The following is a 17,383-nucleotide window of genomic DNA, read 5'->3' as shown; positions in this document are numbered from 1 at the left end:
TATACTTATCTTTATTATACTTATCTTTATTATACTTATCTTTATTATATTTATTTTTTTTACTTTTCTTTTAATTATTCTTATTATATATATAACTAGCGTTAAATTCTTTATTATTTTCTTTTCTAGTCTTACTTTTAAAAAGCTTATTAATTAAATATATAAGCTTTTTAGTAGATATAGTTTACTTTTAAATACTAAAAAAAGTATTTTTTTTATAATTTTACTTAAATATACTTAATTACTTATACTATCTATAGTTATAACTAAATATATAAAGTAAAATTAGTATTAAGTTTATAGCTTTCTTTAGCTTTTAAAAATGTTATACTTTAGTAAAGAAACACTTTAGCTAGAATACTTTATTAAAGTAATAAAAGCTAAAATAATAAGAATATAGTATTTATAGCTTATTTTATATAGTAAGATACTATTTATTAAATAGTAGCTATAATAAAGTACTATTACTTCTATTAAAACCTAAAGTAATACTTATTATATTATAGTTATTAACTAGTTAGCTTATAGTATAAACTATAAAGTCTATTATAGTATTTCTATTACTACTATATTATATAGTTCTTAAATACTACTTAAGCTTAAAAGTTATATAAATAAGTATATAGTTTTAGTTAAAAGCTTTAGTACTAATAGTAATATATACTAAATATATTAAAATCTTAAAATCTTTTACTAGTTTTAGAATAACATTAAAGCTAGATATTTTTAAATATTTTTTTACTAAACAAAGTCTATAAAATTAGATATAAGGTACTACTAATAAATTAATAAAACTACTTTTAGCTACTATCTCTTTTTAATAAATAGATACTACTTTACTAAAATAAGCTTTATATAGTTATTAAATTAAAACTTATCTTAGTTATAAAAATATAATATTAACTTTTTAGTAGCCTACTATAAGAGTTTCTTACTTTCTTTTAAAATATTATCTAGCTCCTTCGCATTATACTCTACTTAATCTCTCTCTTCTTCTGCTTTAAAATCTGTCTACGTTGTATAGTAGAACAGGTACGAGCCGTCGATCGTAACACTCTAGCTCGAGTCGTTGCCGCCCGGCAGGTACTTTTCCTCCCACTCGTATAGGGTTATCGCTTTAACAAACTGTTCGCTCGGTGCAGGCAACACTGCAGAAATATCCTTGACCTTTTCCAGCCATGCCACAACTGAGTCCGACATGGTGAAACCCGGAGCCAAAACCACGCTATCACGGCGATACAACGCCTCATCGTCTGCTTCGTTGCCCTCATCCTCCTCAAAATCACCATTCACCTCTTCTCCATCCTTACCCTTTGCGTCGTAGTCATCGTCGTCTTCTTCGGTCGAAGCAATAGGAGACACGAGCTCTTCCTCGACATCAACCTCAACAACATCCCAAACCCTATCATCATCTCTCGTCCACGCCTCAGTCCCATTCAACGGACTGAACGGCGTTTCTCCATATTCTTTCATGCAATCGATCGTAGCCAGCTTAATCGAAAGCTTCACGCCAGGTTCACTGTGTACGGGTGGCACGCTTGGTATCTCGCCACTGGGCCAGAGCTTCGGTAACGCTGCGACGAAGGTCTGCCAGGCTCGTTGTTTCCCGTTCGCAACCCACTTCTGGCGGTAGTGGGCGAGGGTTCGGGAAAGGCCGTCGCAGTAGATGTGGTGCTCGACTAGTGCGATGGTCTCGGTGATGTTTGTTGGATTCGAGAATGGTGGAGAGGAAGGGAGGTCGACGTATGTTTTGCAGACGCGCATCAACTGCATCTTAGTAGGCCGACCAACCCTCGATCCTTCCCCTGCAGTCTGCTTCTCCTCCGAGCGCATAGCTTCCTTGTCCGTCCACGCTTGAGCATTCCACGCCGGATTCACCACCGTAGGATCCCCCCACTCTCCCTCCCTTGCCCAGAAGTAATAGTGTGGTACATCGCACCCGGGAAACCTAACAAAGAACAAGTTTTCCAAACACTTCTTGCCCACACCATCTTGAACCGGCTCACCATACTCCAAATAAGCAGGCACATAGCACATAGCCAACGGCCGATACTGCGACGCTTCATACACTTCCGCCGTCATCTTCGCCTTATTCCTCTGCCGTTGCGCGTGGCGTGCAGCGCGATCACTAGGATCGCCATTACCCTTTCCTTTGACGCGCAGCAACTTTCTGTTTTCGAGATACCACTTGTTGTATGTATCGGCTAGGACTTTCGTTTCGTTCCTGGAGCCGAGGTGGAAGTACATGTGTCCATTGCAGCCCTGAATGAGCGTGCGTTGAGCCCAATCCGTACCTCTTTCGACAACGGCTTTGCGGAGCGGGCCAAGGAGATGACCGTTGCGTGCTGCGGATCGGACCAAGGGGTTGAGGATGGGTACGAAGTCTGGGGTGACGCTTGGTGGGTACTTGGCTCCAGGTAAGATGAGCTTTTGCTTGCTATACATCGTTGTAATCTTCAGAGGTGCATAAGGTACAGGACAGGGCAAGGGCAGCGGACACCATCTTTTGTGATCCCAACCTCCAGGTTTGGCTGATGGCATGGTCTGGTTGGGCCACTCGAAAAGGCGGAGTCTGCATCCAGGCTCGTAGATCTGGTCTACAGATGCAGCACTTGACTCTGAGGAACTGCTATCCCACGATTCCTCACTGAGCGCCTCACCGAATCTCTCGCGGTTGTACTCATCCCCTGCGTTTTCACCGTCTTCACTGTCGGGATCACTCACAGTGTCGTCACTGACGCTTTCGTCGCGCTCTCTCCTCTCCTCTTTCTCTCTTCTTTTCTTTTGCTTAGCAATCAGCTGTGCCTTTTTCTCCGCAGCCTTTCTCTCCTCTTCCTTCTTTGCGTCCTCCAGCTTCCGTTGCCGTGCAATACGGGCGTCCTGTTCAGCACGCTTTCTGTTCTCGTCGTCGTGCTTCAGGGCCCAAGCCATCTCTACCTTCTTCATATCCTTGCGGTAGATACTGCGCTCTTTTGCTGTTTCGACTAGCTCTTTGTAGTTCAAGCTGTCGTAGACGGAGTCAGTCTTGTTCTCATCGCGTACTTTGTGCGTACCGCCGCGTCTGTGTGATGAGCCTTGGTGAGTCTCATACGGCTCTGCAGAGCCGTGGTACGGTCGCGGGTTACGCTTCTTGGCTTTGCCTTTCGGCATCGTGGTGGCGGTTGGGTAGTGGTCAGTGAGATGTTTGCAAACGTGTAAATGCTAGTATTCCAGAAAACGAGCATTCGTTACTAGAAGCGCATACAGTGTGAGATGAATGCGGAAGTGATGCTCGAGACATTGCTTCGAATACAACTTCAAGAGATCACGTGTATTGGCCACACAAGTGTCTTTAACGAGTCACGGGTCAAAGACATGCGAGAGGTCTGCTTTGTGAACATGACTTGGCTTTGTCTCTGTAAGCATCACCAAGCGTGGTGTCGAGTCGTTCAAACTGTGTCACAATGCGCTGCACAGCTCGATTATACATTCGAAACAATTCATTCGTAGGGTCTAGGGTATCTCACTACGGTACGTTAACTTACATGCATTCAAGTTGATGGGAAGATGCTTACAGTTCCGACTTCTCGCCATCCAGCTTCCGCTTCTCTGCCTTGAAGTCGAAAAAGCCCTCTAGCTCCATCCACTCTGCAGTGAAGGCCATGACCAGCTTCGTCCAGTCCTCGACTGTATCCATGTCCAAGTGCTCTCCGTCGTCTTCAATCGTGTGCCATACATGCGGGAAGGGCGTAGGGATCATGTGTAAGATCTCAACGCCGCGCGCCATGAACGGAACGTGATCGTCCTGTACGAAGCCGCCCATGAACTGATCATTTCCTTTGTTCGCATCGGGCAGGAATGGACGTTCGTCGCGAGGCTTCTTGTTCTCGCGCTTTGCCATCTTCGACTCGTGGTTTGGGGACGACTTCATTAAGCCTAGCTTGCGCAGGCGTGCCTCGGCAGTCGCCATGTGCTTATATGCCCAATGCGTCGTCTTGAAGTATGAGGGGACTTTTGGACCCTTGGAGCCCAGAAGGTCAAGTAGTAGGAACAGATCGATCGAATCGAGCGGGGTGCGGTATATCGACGAAGCGACATGGAACGTCGACTCCCAGTCTTCAGCGAGAGCTCTATAGATGTGTCAGCACTTGATGTCGAAGGAGGAGAAAGGTTCATACCGCGCGCCATAGAGACTGTCGCTGTCGGTCCAGCTCTTGAACGCCTCCTCGCCGTCCAGCAACAGTATCTGCACGCCCTTGTGCTCCACGTCGAAGTCGTCGGGGTCGGCCGCCGCCCATTTCTTCGTCAGCGCCGCATCGATGCTGCGCGCTATATGCAGGATCATGGCGCATGGGGCCGCGCTGTCGGTCGCCCCAATGAAGCCAGTCGGCGTGTACTTGCTGTCGTAGTGGGCCACGAGAGCCAACCTCGAGACGTCGCCCTCAGAGCTACCCGGCGGATCGCGTGTCGCAATGATGTTCACGAAAGGGACCTCCTTGCCCTTGCTCACGGGCGTCGTCGACGTCGAGTTGTGCATTTCCAGCCTCCATTCCGGCAATTGCGACTTGAAGAAGTCTAGGAAATGTTGGCGTACGGCGACATTGCCTTCGGTTCCAGAGACTCTGGGAACCAGAATGGGCGCCAGCAAAGAGCCTTTCTTTATGTCGAAGTCATCGCCCGGTCCCGGCAGGTGCTTGAGTGTATGGTCGCTGAGGCCCTGGTAGGCGTATCCGAGGGACAAGAAGGAAACGAGCGACAGCAGCGCGAATGCGAACAACATGCTCGCGACTTGTCACATGAAGAACTTCGACAAAGTTAAAACACTGCACAAGATAGCTCACGACCGAGAAAGGAGCATGACGGCGCCGGTCGTTGAGTGGGCCGCTTGCAGCTGGTCGAGGGAACCGTGGCATCTCTCCGCACACGAGCTTGACCCGCTTCGGCTAGAGTTGCCGCGGCAAGCCGATCATCGCACGTGACACCGTGACATCTCAACAAGCACCATCGCAGCCCATCATCCACGTTTCTACACGTCCGTACGGCTTCATTGCTGAGTAAGCCTCCTGCTACGTCAGACCACCAGCGGCCAAACCTTGCCGTCGCGCAGTGACGCGATCCAGCGCATCGAGGCCCGACGAAGCCCACACACGTGTGCAATTTTCTTCACAGCCGTTGACTGCAGAAGGCATGCAGCCACGGCTTCTCGCCTTTGCGGCCGCTTTTCGAAGCACTGCGCCCACGCTTAGAGGCACACGACCAGTCGCTCAATCTCGCCTCAATGGATACATCTGCCGGAGTTGCCAACGAAAATTCACCACAATACGCAGAGATCCCACATTGCCCTTACAACGAGGGAAAAAGCCCAAGTCGGCACCCGAACCAATGGGAAAAGAGAATGAGAAGAGTATGTAACAGCTCTGTCGTAGTCGGTCGACAAACAGGGAGCAACCATTGTTAACGAAGATGTCCAGTGTATGCGTCAAGACTACTGATCTACGATGCGGGCGACGCACGAACGACATGGATATCCTTTTGGAAAGCAATGGCCTTGTTGCAATTCGGCACAACTCTCGTCTTTGGTGTGCCTCCATTGTGGAACAATGAGAATCAGCCTGATGAGAGAGTGAGGAAGATGCAGGCGATGACTGGTAAGTGAACTTTGTTAACGCCTGGTGAACTGTCACGACCCGAATTTCTTCATCTACACCATTTTCCTTGCCAAATGCACCGAACCAATTCCCGTCTCGCGTCACATCAATTGGCTGTGGATCTGGCCTCATCATACGTGGGCATCTATCTTCTACGTCCCTGATCCGTCCGACCCCTCTTGCGCAGGTCCGAAACAGCACTCATCACGTGGTGGCATTATATTCCCTCACATACGTCCTACCCCCTCACGCACACCCCCTCCTCAACCCCCCAACACCCAAAACCCACACCCCACATCTAACACCCCCCAGTCGGCATCCTCGGCACCATCCCCACCCTAACCCTCGCCTACCTAACCGCCCCCTTCGTCCATCAAGTCTTCCTGCAAATCCCCACCACCGCCAACTACGCCCGCCGCTCCCGGCCCGAACTCCTCCGTTTCGCCCGGTCCCTCCGCCAAAACACCGCCGCCACCGCAAACACAAAGCTCGAATTCGTTACTTTGCGAATCTTCCCCTTCCGCAAACACACCACCGCTTTCCTGCACGAGCTCCGCGCTTTGCCACCTAAGAAATTGCGTCTGGCAAATATTGAGCTGCCGAAGAGTGAAGCGTGGGTTAAGAGGCAAAGGGAAAAGGGCATTTTCAAGCGTATGCTGGAAGTCATGAGTGAACCACGGTTCAAGTTCTACGTTAAAGAAGGGCGGTTGTACACGATGAAGACGGGTGTGCCGGGCGTGTGGGAAGAGGTTGCTATGAGAATCAAGGAGCAGACTGTTGAGGAAGCGGAGAGGGAGAAAATAGAGCGGGAGAATGGGAAGCGGGGAGTTGGGGCGAGGAGGGAGGTACCGAAGAAACCGGTGGTTACGACTGTTGCGAGGCGTGGTGGGGGTGAGGCCAAGGTCGCGAGGCAAACTACGAGGAGGAGAGATTTCATGTCAGAGTGAATATTAACCTTGAGGCTTGCGATCTAATATATCAAGATAGAACGATTTGCTAAGCGAAAGAGTATATACAAGTCGTCCGTTCCCGATAGCCCTCCACCCAACTAGTCTACTCATTGAAACAGGTCTACTGAAGCATGAATTATGCCTGCTCCAAAACCTGGGGCTTCTCCTTCTCCATGCTGCCCTTGTGGAAGTCGGCGACACCGTCGTCATGCACGAGGCCAGAGCGCGCAAGGAGGTCAGTAAGTCCGACTTCGCGGTGGACCTCGGCCCAGCGCTCTTTCTCGCGCTCTGCGGTACCGGCGGAGCCAAAGAGGGTGTCCATTTCTTCCTGGGAGGGTTGTTAGCAAACAGGACGCATGCAGATGCTCGAGTGAAGAAACTTACGAGAGAAACGCCCTTGGTCTCAGGGAAGAAGAAGAAGATAAACGCAGCACCCATCGCAGTGAAGATACCGAAGAAGATGTAGGTGCCATAACGAAGATGCGTAAGCATGTCCGGGGTGACTTGACCGACAATGAAGTTATTCATCCAGTTGGACGAAGCACCGAGGGCGATACCATACGGACGGTTGGACATGGGCCAGATCTCTGCAATGACGATCCAGGCACATGGACCCCATGAGTAGCCGAAGAAGATGACAAAGAGCCACACGAAGACACAGGCAGCCCAACCAGCACCCTGGTGGCTGGCCCAGCTGTCCTCGTAGCTGGCAGAGATGCCGGCGATGATGAAGTGGCAGGCTGCCATGCCGATGGCTCCGCTGACGAGTACGGGCTTACGACCCAGTTTGTCGACGTACATGACCGCAGGGACTGTGGATTCGTTAGCGCGAGGACGTCAAGTGGTACTTTACGGTGAGAACTTACTTGTGGCGAGGAACATGACAATACCAACAACACCTGTGGCGAGGAGATTGATCGAGTTGCCCGATAGACCAAGGTCTTGGAAGATGCTGGGAGCATAGTACAGAATGGCGTTGATACCCGTCTAAACATTGGTTTACCAGTCAGTACATGTTTCATGTGCAGTTCGTGTAGAAACACTTACCCATTGTTGGAAGAACATGGTGAGCGTGGAAATCAAGACACGCTTGAACATGCCCCTAGTGGTGAAGAGACTGCCAATAGCGACGAATTGCAGCTTGAAGACCGATAGCGCGCTCATGTCCTGGAGATGGGGAAATCGCTCGGCCAGAGACTTCTTCTCGAAAAGACTTTGTGCGCGGATCTCTGCGTACTCAAGCTCGATGAGCTCGTGCTCCTGGGGGAGACTACGAAGGTTGGCAAGTACACGGCGCGCCTCTGCCTCACGACCATGATGGACAAGCCAACGGGGAGAGAAAGGCATGAAGATCATACCAGCACCGAGAAGCACCGCGGGAGCCAGTTGCAGGGCGAGAGGGAGAAGCCAAGCAGCCTCCTTCTGTCCGTCTCTCCCGGTGCCACCGATGTAGTTGGTGCCGTAGTCGATCCAGAAACTGATCATGATACCCAGGGTAATGCTCAATTGCTGAAGACCCACAAGCGCACCTCGTACCTCGGGCGGTGCGATCTCGGCGTTGTACATGGGGACAATCATGGACAAGGCACCGACACCCATACCGGTAACGAAACGGCCACCGAGAATAGCATTGTGACCTTGACCGGCGGAAGCAGTGCATTGAACGACGACACCGACCATGAAGACTGCGACGCTGACAAGAATGGCGTATTTGCGGGAGAGGATCTCAGCGATGAAACCAGAGTACATTGTTCCGAACCAGGCACCGAGTTCGAGGATGGATACGAGCCAGCCTTGCTTGGAGGAGTTCCATTCAAGTGTTTCTTGATCCGCGATGTAGTCGCCCATGTCTGAGCATCTGTAAGTGACTTGCCTGTAGTTGTAGTGGTGAGACGTTACTTACGTTCCTTGAAGGAGGGCATGGTCAGAACACCGGAGAAGACACCCTGGTTGTAACCATACAGCAAGCCACCCAGGCAGGCAAAGCATGCGATACCAAACACTCTGGCGTTTTTGACCAGGGCCATGGGTCCCGATGCACCTGCGAGCGCTTGACGGCGAGCCAGAGCGGCCACCTCAAAGTCGCCGGCACCACCACCGACTGGAGCCATGATGACGATTCGAGTGCGTTCGTGAGTGAAAGATCGAAGTAACGATCGTCAAAGAATGGGACAAGGCACAAAAGTGCAGGGTTAGTCAGTAAGCTCTTCGCGAAGCCCTTGACAGTTGAATCCCAAGATTAGGGAAGACATGGGGAATGCAGTCCTACATATGCATTTCCATTTCGCTCGGGCGGCCACCCAAGTCAGCATACCATTGTCTCGGGTAACGGGCCTACACGCTGAGTGGTTGATGTTGCGAAGCTTTCCCATGGCGGATAAAGAGACGGTTAAGCTCCATGGCACCAACGCTTGTTTCGGGCTGCGGCAGCGATTCAAGCATTGGTGGCTGTCCTGGCATTGGCGCTTCATTGCTTGTAACGTCCCGCGAGGAAGCAGGCTAGAAGCCACTGACGGCTGGGCGCACTATTGACAAGAGTCGCGGAGGGTGGAGGCGACGCGGGGAGAACGCGTTTGGGCGCACAGATGCTGAGCAATCACGGCTGAATCGACCGTTTTGTGAGATTGTTACGTGTTGGAGCTGGCACGAGACCGACCGCCTTTTTAACCTGATGCCTCTGTCTTGCGATGGCCTGCTCAAGATGAATGCCATTCAGATCCGAACTTCTGGTAGAGTAACAGGCTTTGTCGTCCAGCTTGCATATCCAGAGGCATACCGAGCAGCCACCGCGCGTCGTATAAATTAACAGCGCGTATCTGCCGGTCCGCGGACGCCCATGCCGCCAGCCCCCGCCTCTTCGAGTTGGCAGCCCATGAGTGTGGAGACTCCACAGCGGGATGTTAGCGCGTCGTTTGCATTTTGCCTAAATGCTCTTCCCTCGGCGTTCACATGGTGCGAAGGATCACGGCGCTGCGGCGCTGCGGTAAGATCGGAGCCTTTATCGCCAGGTCAGTCACGGGACGCAATCGAAGAGTCGGTTCCGACCTTTATCTCCGTGACGATTGGATGAGCGAGATCTGGCCGTGAGGTAGAGCGGGCATGTAGAGCTGACGGCGCGGAAATGGCCACATAGATTGTGGGTTGAAGCGTTCGGGCCCGTTGGCTGAGGATGCAGCCAATCACGATGAGGTCAGCAGCGACGTCATGCACTTGCCGACCTCCGATGCCATCGCCATCGTCCAGACTCGAGAGTGCACACTTCCCGTTCTCATGCTCCAACGCCACCTCATCGCTAAATTGCTTCCAAGAGCTCGAAGACATTTTTGAACTGAGACACGCAACACCGAGGACAGCACTGTCGTGCGATGCTGCAGATTGAGTGCGGCGGTACGCTAGCCCGAGTGCACGTCAGTGGCTCAGCTGTCTGCATCCCAGCGCCTTCCTGCTTTCTCATACGCATCATCCTTTCCATCGCACAGGTTGGGGCTTCATTGTATGTTCAAGAGCCTTTGCCCCATTCTTCCGCGACTAAAGGCGAGCTTCTGTTGTGTAGCACATACAGTCACGTGCCAAATGTTGACCTGACATCGAAGAGTGACTCGGGCCAGGGCTGGATGCTGTGGCTCCGCTGCCTTTGTTGCATTGTTGATATAGCCAGCCAATGAGCAGCTTCGAGGCTTCCAGGTTTGAATCAGTGCCCTCATCACCTGATCTGCCGTAAAATACCCGTAGGGAACGCCAACAACGACCAACACTCACACCGAGCGACGCTGGTCCCAACGACTTCTTAAAGTACTTCGCGCTCCCCTTCAGCTTTGGCTAACTGATACTTCGAAAATTCTACGTGTGCGATAACTTCACTTCGTATCTATCCCCCACCTCCAATTTCCGTCTCCGTCCCGCATCTCCGTGCTGCGTTCCGCTTCCTGCGTGCTGCGTCTCCAATCTCCACCTCCGGCCTGCGTCTACTTCGATAAAATCGAACCATGAGCGTTGACTCATGTACCAGCGCCAACATCCGCTCAAAACGAGATTTGAAACACCTTTGCGAAGTCGAAGACATTGAGACCGGCGCATTCATACGATGCACCTTCGCGTACATCGATGATCACGAGATAGCGTAGTTCGGTCAGACAACGGAGATGAGAAAATATGATCTCACTGTTGAGGATCTGAATCGACTCTTGCAACAAGTCCCTGACGAGAAGATATATCCGCTGAAGACTACCAGTCCATTCATAGTACCAGAAGAAACCCGGGGCAAGTCCTACATCAAGCGACCCAAGATATTGTGTCTGGATAATGAAGCGGAGACAAAGCTTCTGCCCCAGCTGCTACTCGGAGAAGCAGAGGTGTTACAGTTCCTCGAAGAGAATCCCCATCCGAACATTATCAGGTTCCATGGTTGCACTGTCAATCGCAGTCGTGTTACCTGTATTGCTCTGGATAAGTACAGTGTCATTCTGCAATACCATCACAAAGATGTCCCACAGCCTCTCGATATAGAGGCTTGCATGTGCGGTATTCGTTCGGCTCCGAAACACCTGCATTGTCTTAGACTCGCACATAACGATCTTAACCCCACAATTATTGCTCTTGACGGCAATAACAACCCAATCCTACTAGATTTTGGGTCTTGCAGAAGATATAGTAAAGTCCTTCTCACCGGGGGTACACCTGGCTAGATAAATAAGGATTATTCTACATCAGCTCAACGTCACGATGAACTTGCTGCAGAGAAGATAAAGACATAGCTTTTGAGTAAGGCACAAGAGCACGTTTAGACGTATAAGGATTAGAGTGTACGTGAAACCGTCGCCGTCTACAGTCTGCTTCAATAAGCACCTTGATTTATGTAAGACGCGATGTTAACCTCGCCCCATACACATAGAACAATGTGTAAGATTGCCCGCTCATCGCTAGACCTTTGCCGTCTCCATATTCTGCCTATAAACGTTGTCGAAAACGGCTTCCGGGCAGCCTAAGGTTTGTTGATTCCGTCGGTTCGAGTTATTGTCAGACATTGGGTAACGTTTCGAGATGCGATACTTCTCTCTCTCTTATAAGTATCTCCTTGCGTATAGGTCAGACAGGTAAGAGCATAGTAGATTAAAGCAGTGAGGCTGTGCTGACTCTACAATACGTCACAGTGCATATTGATCCCTGCCAACACGACCAATCGATTTGAGACAAGCTGGGGGCGGCTGCAGCAATACGCACGGTGCTTGTTGGTACAAGGCTTCTTCCACGAATTGCTGAACACACACCCGTACTCCTGGATTAGACAAAGTACATTGCCGCAGTTAGTGCGATCCAAAAGCCCTCTGCGTCTCGCACATCGCTCCCTGTCGCGTCTCCCTCCTCTAGCACCGTTGAGCCCGAATGCTAGACAAGTTCCCCTCGACTTGCAGCGGGTAAGCTTCACACTTCGACCCACACTCTGTTTCATTCGTAAGTGCTGTGGTCTCTACTGCGTCCTGTGTATCTTACCTTCTTTCGTAGCGTCTACTCTCTTACTCTTCATCTTCAACCTTACTTGTGAAATGCTCACCACAAAACACCCGCTCTATCCGCATCTCTGGCATGCTAACCTTAACTGATATTGGGGCTTTAGCTTCGTTGTTTACCAAATCCGGGAGTTCAGTACGGTTAACCTGAAGGGCAACCTTGTTGAAAGGTTAATTGGGCAGCTTTAGCGAGCTTGAACAAGTGCCTTTCCAGGCTCTGCTTGCTCAATTTGCAAAAAGCTGGGACCTGTCTGTATCGGGTTGTATCGCCCCCAACGACGCCACAGGTCTGAGGTCGCGCCACTCTTGAAGTGTTGCAACCAAGCTCTAGCCTGAGTCAGACAGCGCAATCTATTGGGACAGACAAGCCTACCGAAACAGCCTCGACGCAGAGTACAAAGGCAACTTCTACCGCACAGACCACCTCTCTGCAGTCGACTAGAGACATGACCTCCACGACACAGAGCGCGAGTTCTACCGTTACTTCGAACCAGACATCGTCATCTAGTAGAGAGACGCCGACATCCGCAGCTGATCTCAAACGAGAGTACATGATTGCAACCAAACATGGCTTGCCTTGGACAACTTTCAAGACCTTCATTGACACCCTTGACGGGGGTGAGGGATTCTTGGCCAGATTCGACGGTATTGGCAGCTTCATGTACGCCACCATGCTCAACAGTACGCAAGCAGCAGAGATAGCTGATACGAATGACTGGATTGAATGGATCGGTCTCAACACGGGCGGAGTGCCGGAAGAAGAGCTAGAGGACTTCGCAGAGGAAAGACGAGATTCCAGTGTTGACCCTGTACAGTGGTACCATATCGCTAGTGAGCACGACACGCCTTGGGAGAAGTTCAAAGCGTTGATCGACACACTTGACGGGGTCGAGAACTCACTGGTTAGATGGGACTATATCGGAAGTTATATGTACGTTGCGAAAATGACAGCCACGCAAGCAAAAGAGGTTTCGGAATCTCACGACTTCATCAAGTGGATTGGTATCAACGATGGCGGGGTGCCGGAAGAAGAGCTAGAGAATCTTGCAGAGCAAGGACGAGCTGTCGGTGTAGCGCAGACTGGACAAAAATCGCTATCAGATACGCTAAAGCCGCCCAGAATACCTGCATCAACGATCTTGCATCCCAAAACTGCATCTGGAGATAACCACCATATTCTGCCGAATGACAAGAATATGCCGAACATGGCTGGACATCGTGGGAATCAACCACCAACAAGTATCGAACTTAGCGAGAGCTCTACTGCCAATGTGAATCGGACTTTGCCATCCAGTAGTGAGACGCCGATCGCGACTGCAACAACCGAGCAAGAGTATGCGATACACAGCAAAAATGATACCCCTCCCGATGTCTTCAAGAGTTTCATCAACAAGCTCGACGGAGGGAAAGGACACCTATATATCTGGGAGGCTCTTGGTGGGCAGCTGTACATAACTTTGCTCAACGCTTCACAAGCGAAAGAGCTGCCCGAGAATCACGACTTCATCGAGTATGTCTTCCGAAACACGATTGCTGAGGCTTTCGAGAGTGACGAAGCATCTCAAGTTACGCAATCTGTACAAGCCGGAAACGAGGCTAACCCAGTAAGTGGTCCCACCAATGTCATCTCGTTTGCTCACATAGTCAGGATGAACGCGCTGTCGCTCGTACAGTCGACACTGTGGCCACGCCGAACATGCTGACATTGGGCGACTTCGACTTTGAGCGGCATAGAGACGAGAACTTCTGGATCGGCGAGCATGGAACGATGTAAAATGGCCATGTGTTGTTCATCGCCACTCTAGCTTCACTTTGATAGTTGCTTAACCGCGAAATCTTTGGTCATATACTGTGTTCACAGCAGGCACTCTTTCAATTCCATCCTACAATACCCTCCGCTAAAGTCAAAGGTTGCTGTGTCGACCCTGTCATGACCGAGATCCTTCTTCCGATGATTCCTTTATCACCAACGCCCAGGTGCAGTTTCTCTGGCAGTTGCATGAAACCTCTTTGTGGCGACTCTATTTCAAAAGAGTACAAAGCATCCAATGCACTTTGCTGCTGTGATGCGCATAGATCACCGTCACAACTAATAGCATCGTCAGCACTGCGCTAGCCCTTTGGAAGGATGCAACCGTGACGGGCTGAACTCACTGTATGACAAGCCGATGGCTGTCTTGCTGCAAAACGTCGTCGAGCCCTTGGCATTCAACGTTGGTTCCGCATTTTGATAGTGGGTTGGTAAAGAACAGAACCATCTCTTGTTCTGGATGTGTGCGTGCTAGGTGGGATGTTGGTCGCAGTACTGCTATCGAGCCTCCTTGACTGACGCGCGTTGAGCTGCCGTTGCACATTGTTAGACTCTGGTGAAGGAGACCCGACGGATACAAAGATATAAGCTCGGTCTTTCAACAGTAAAAGAATGATGATGGAAGAGCGTGGTTGGGTGAATGGACAGTGTGTAAGTATACGAGTGTAGGAGGTCAAGCCCGAGATCGATCGGCGCCGAGGGGTAGGAGATTGCGAGCGAATGATTATCGATTGTAGCAGAGATGCAAAGGCTTTGTAGTCTACGCACTTTTCCAGCGGCATGTATTGCAATGTTTGAGATTTGAGAGTGAATGCGTGTCTTTGAGCAAGTTTCGGAAGAGTACCCGATTGGTCAAGCTCGGGCGCTAAGATCCACCATGGTGCTCTTCAATGAAGGTATGTATGTATGTCAAGTTGCGATCGCAAAACCATCATATCATTCACATCGTTTCGTGCTGTCCCTTCATCAGGTCTCCGCCCGCTTACATGGACGCCTTGAGCACGCTGAAAGCATCGGCGCGCGATCCTCGGTAACGCTCCTCCGCCGTCTTCCAGTTGATGACATTCCAGATGTTTTTCACGTATGCAGCTTTGCCGTTCTGGTACTGGAGGTAGTATGCGTGCTCCCACTGCATGTCAAATTAGTCGCCTGTGGCCTCAAGGGTCGAAGAGCCAGCAACTCACCATATCAACACCGAAGATCGGAACTTCGCCCTTGCCAACGACAGGATCTTGGTCCTTGGTCGTCACAATGGACAGCCTCTGCTCTTTGCCCATATCGGTCTTGACCAGCCAGCCCCAACCACTTCCCTGAATGCCGAGCAGAGCGGCATTGAAGGCTTCCTTGAACTTGTCCTCGTCACCCCATGTCGCCTTGATCTGCTTGAGCAGCTCAGGAGCAGCGGAGCTCTTGGCCTCATCCGAGCTTGCAGGTGCGAGGTTCTGCCAGAAGAGGGAGTGATTGATGTGTCCGCCTGCGTTGAACTTGATTCCCTGTTGTATGGAGACCTGCGAGGTGATGTCCGAGGTAGAGACAGCTTCGGCTTGGGTCTTGAGAAGACCGTTCAAGTTCGTGATGTAGGTTTGATGGTGCTTGCTGTGATGCAGCTCCATGATCTGGGCGGAGATGTGCGGTTCCAATGCCTAGAACTGTGAGCATACCGTGCGCGGGGTAACAAAGTCATCTCAGGCTATACTAACATCGTAGGCATATGGTAGCGGAGGAAGCGTGTATTGGGGTGCAGACATGGCGCCGAATTCGAAGGGCTGTTGTTCTGAAGCAAAGACTGTGGATGTAGAGAGAAGAGGAAAGAGAATGGTTGGGAACGTCGATATGCCCCGCATCGTGCCTGCCCCTCACGCAATCGATACGTATAGAAGCCGGGTACGTTCGTCAGACTGCCAGGTCGTCACCAACAGGGTGCTCTGGATGTATGCTGCCGAATTGGGTCTAGTGCACTAGAAACTGCCTCAATTGAGCGCGATGCCACTCGAATGCTCCACTATGTCTGTACTGGAATCTAAACCCAGGTAGATGACGTATAGACAGACGTTGTATTAATTTCTGCAGCAATGCCTGCTGATCTGACAAAGAGGAGAACGTGCGATGGCCAGCTACAGGTAGCTGCTCACGTGTGAGTAGCTTCAATGGCGAGGCAGCAAACAGGAGGCGATGCCAATGCTCGCATGAATGACGGACTAAAGGTAGCACAGCTCTTGTTGCGCAACTTGACGGGGATACGATGTGACGAAGGCGCGGTGTTGAGTGGGAGATGAGGTGAGCGAACGGCAGTACGTGTTGTTCCGGTCGGACCTCGGGGATTCCAAAGTTGACGCCGTTGTGAAACACGATCTAAGCTCTGTTGAGCTTAGCTTGATGTCGTGATCGTCATAAATTAGTTAATACTGCGGACAAAAAAAGTAACTTCTCTATCTTTTGCGCTTAAGCCTAAGAGGTCTTTTTATATACTTTAGTTATATATATTAAAAAAAGAGATATTTAGTAATAGTAGTTTACTAGGCTATTTATCTAAAGTAGTTATTTTTATATATATTTATAGTAGCTAAAAATAACTCTATAATAAATATATAATAAGTTATTATAATAGCTTATAAAGTAGAGATAGCTTATATAAAACTAGAGTTAAAGCTTAATAATATATTTATAAAAGTATATCTACTACTATTTTTATTTCTTTATTATAATTATAAATACTTTAAACTTTTAAAATTTTTTTAAATACTATTCTTTTATTCTTACTAATAACTAAGTAGCTTATTTTACTTTTCTAGTCTTTACTCTAAATTTTAAACTTAATATAATTTACTATAAAGCTTTATTTACTAAAAAGCTATTAGTAGTAGCTATATATATATAAAAGAGCTAGTAAATACTTTATAAGCTTAAAGTAAAAATAGCTTAGTTTATATTTAAGTAGCTTAATAATAGTATATAATTTACTTAAGTAATAGTATAAAGTTACTAATATTTACTTTAGTTTTTAGCTTTTTTAAGTTTTATACTAATAAGCTTATAAAGCTAAAAATACTACTTTAGAAGCTATTCTTAGCGTAGCTATAGCTTATACTTATTAAAAAAATCTTTTTTAAATAAGTAAAAAAACTTAAGTAGTAAATAGCGTTAGTAAATATATTAATTAATTACTATAGTAAGTAATTTTAGTAGAAGTAAAGATAAAGAAAGAGCTAGTATTATAAGTTAATTTTATAGCTTTATAATATTTACTATTTATATAAGTAAGTAGCGTTATAAAAGAAAAAATCTACTTTTAGACTAGCGCCTTAGTAAATAAAACTAGAATTATATTAATACATTAAGGATAAAGAAAGTAACTCTAGTGCGATGGTTGTACCAACGAGGCTATACATGCCTCTCATTGGTGAGCGATATCGCTACAGCGGCAGATACCTCAACACATGCCTTTGTAGTCCCTCCTTCTCAGCTTCAACTGCGCATTCGCTCGCAGTC

General features: G+C 48.8%; 6 protein-coding genes across 6 annotated transcripts; 2 read left to right on the top strand and 4 right to left on the bottom strand.

Annotated features, from left to right (window-relative positions):
• Positions 1–1,056: 1,056 nt before the first annotated feature.
• J4E83_009880 (uncharacterized protein) lies at positions 1,057–3,150 on the bottom strand (the record flags this gene model as incomplete). Its single annotated transcript, XM_049336765.1, has 1 exon — positions 1,057–3,150. One exon carries the CDS (start codon positions 3,148–3,150, stop codon positions 1,057–1,059), a length of 2,094 nt encoding a protein of 697 aa, XP_049184191.1.
• Positions 3,151–3,550: 400 nt separating this feature from the next.
• On the bottom strand, positions 3,551–4,759 carry J4E83_009879 (uncharacterized protein; the record flags this gene model as incomplete). Its single annotated transcript, XM_049336764.1, has 2 exons — positions 3,551–4,109; positions 4,158–4,759. The coding sequence occupies 2 exons, from the start codon at positions 4,757–4,759 to the stop codon at positions 3,551–3,553; spliced, it is 1,161 nt and encodes a 386-aa protein (XP_049184190.1).
• Positions 4,760–5,521: 762 nt separating this feature from the next.
• Positions 5,522–6,574, top strand: J4E83_009878 (uncharacterized protein; the record flags this gene model as incomplete). Its single annotated transcript, XM_049336763.1, has 2 exons — positions 5,522–5,627; positions 5,940–6,574. The coding sequence occupies 2 exons, from the start codon at positions 5,522–5,524 to the stop codon at positions 6,572–6,574; spliced, it is 741 nt and encodes a 246-aa protein (XP_049184189.1).
• Positions 6,575–6,713: 139 nt separating this feature from the next.
• J4E83_009877 (uncharacterized protein) lies at positions 6,714–8,688 on the bottom strand (the record flags this gene model as incomplete). Its single annotated transcript, XM_049336762.1, has 5 exons — positions 6,714–6,905; positions 6,962–7,389; positions 7,444–7,564; positions 7,625–8,427; positions 8,481–8,688. The coding sequence occupies 5 exons, from the start codon at positions 8,686–8,688 to the stop codon at positions 6,714–6,716; spliced, it is 1,752 nt and encodes a 583-aa protein (XP_049184188.1).
• A 3,842-nt stretch (positions 8,689–12,530) lies between these two features.
• Positions 12,531–13,858, top strand: J4E83_009876 (uncharacterized protein; the record flags this gene model as incomplete). Its single annotated transcript, XM_049336761.1, has 2 exons — positions 12,531–13,688; positions 13,733–13,858. The coding sequence occupies 2 exons, from the start codon at positions 12,531–12,533 to the stop codon at positions 13,856–13,858; spliced, it is 1,284 nt and encodes a 427-aa protein (XP_049184187.1).
• Positions 13,859–14,876: 1,018 nt separating this feature from the next.
• SOD2 (Superoxide dismutase [Mn], mitochondrial) lies at positions 14,877–15,642 on the bottom strand (the record flags this gene model as incomplete). The annotated part of the gene is made up of 3 exons (XM_049336760.1): positions 14,877–15,023; positions 15,079–15,537; positions 15,595–15,642. The coding sequence occupies 3 exons, from the start codon at positions 15,640–15,642 to the stop codon at positions 14,877–14,879; spliced, it is 654 nt and encodes a 217-aa protein (XP_049184186.1).
• Positions 15,643–17,383: the final 1,741 nt, after the last annotated feature.

The sequence above is a fragment of the Alternaria metachromatica genome (assembly GCF_023757995.1).
Source record: "Alternaria metachromatica strain BMP 0045 chromosome Unknown scaffold_37, whole genome shotgun sequence".
In the NCBI taxonomy this organism is placed as follows: Eukaryota; Fungi; Ascomycota; class Dothideomycetes; order Pleosporales; family Pleosporaceae; genus Alternaria; species Alternaria metachromatica.
Note: the sequence above shows the minus strand (reverse complement) of the source record. Positions and strands in the feature narration are given on the sequence as shown.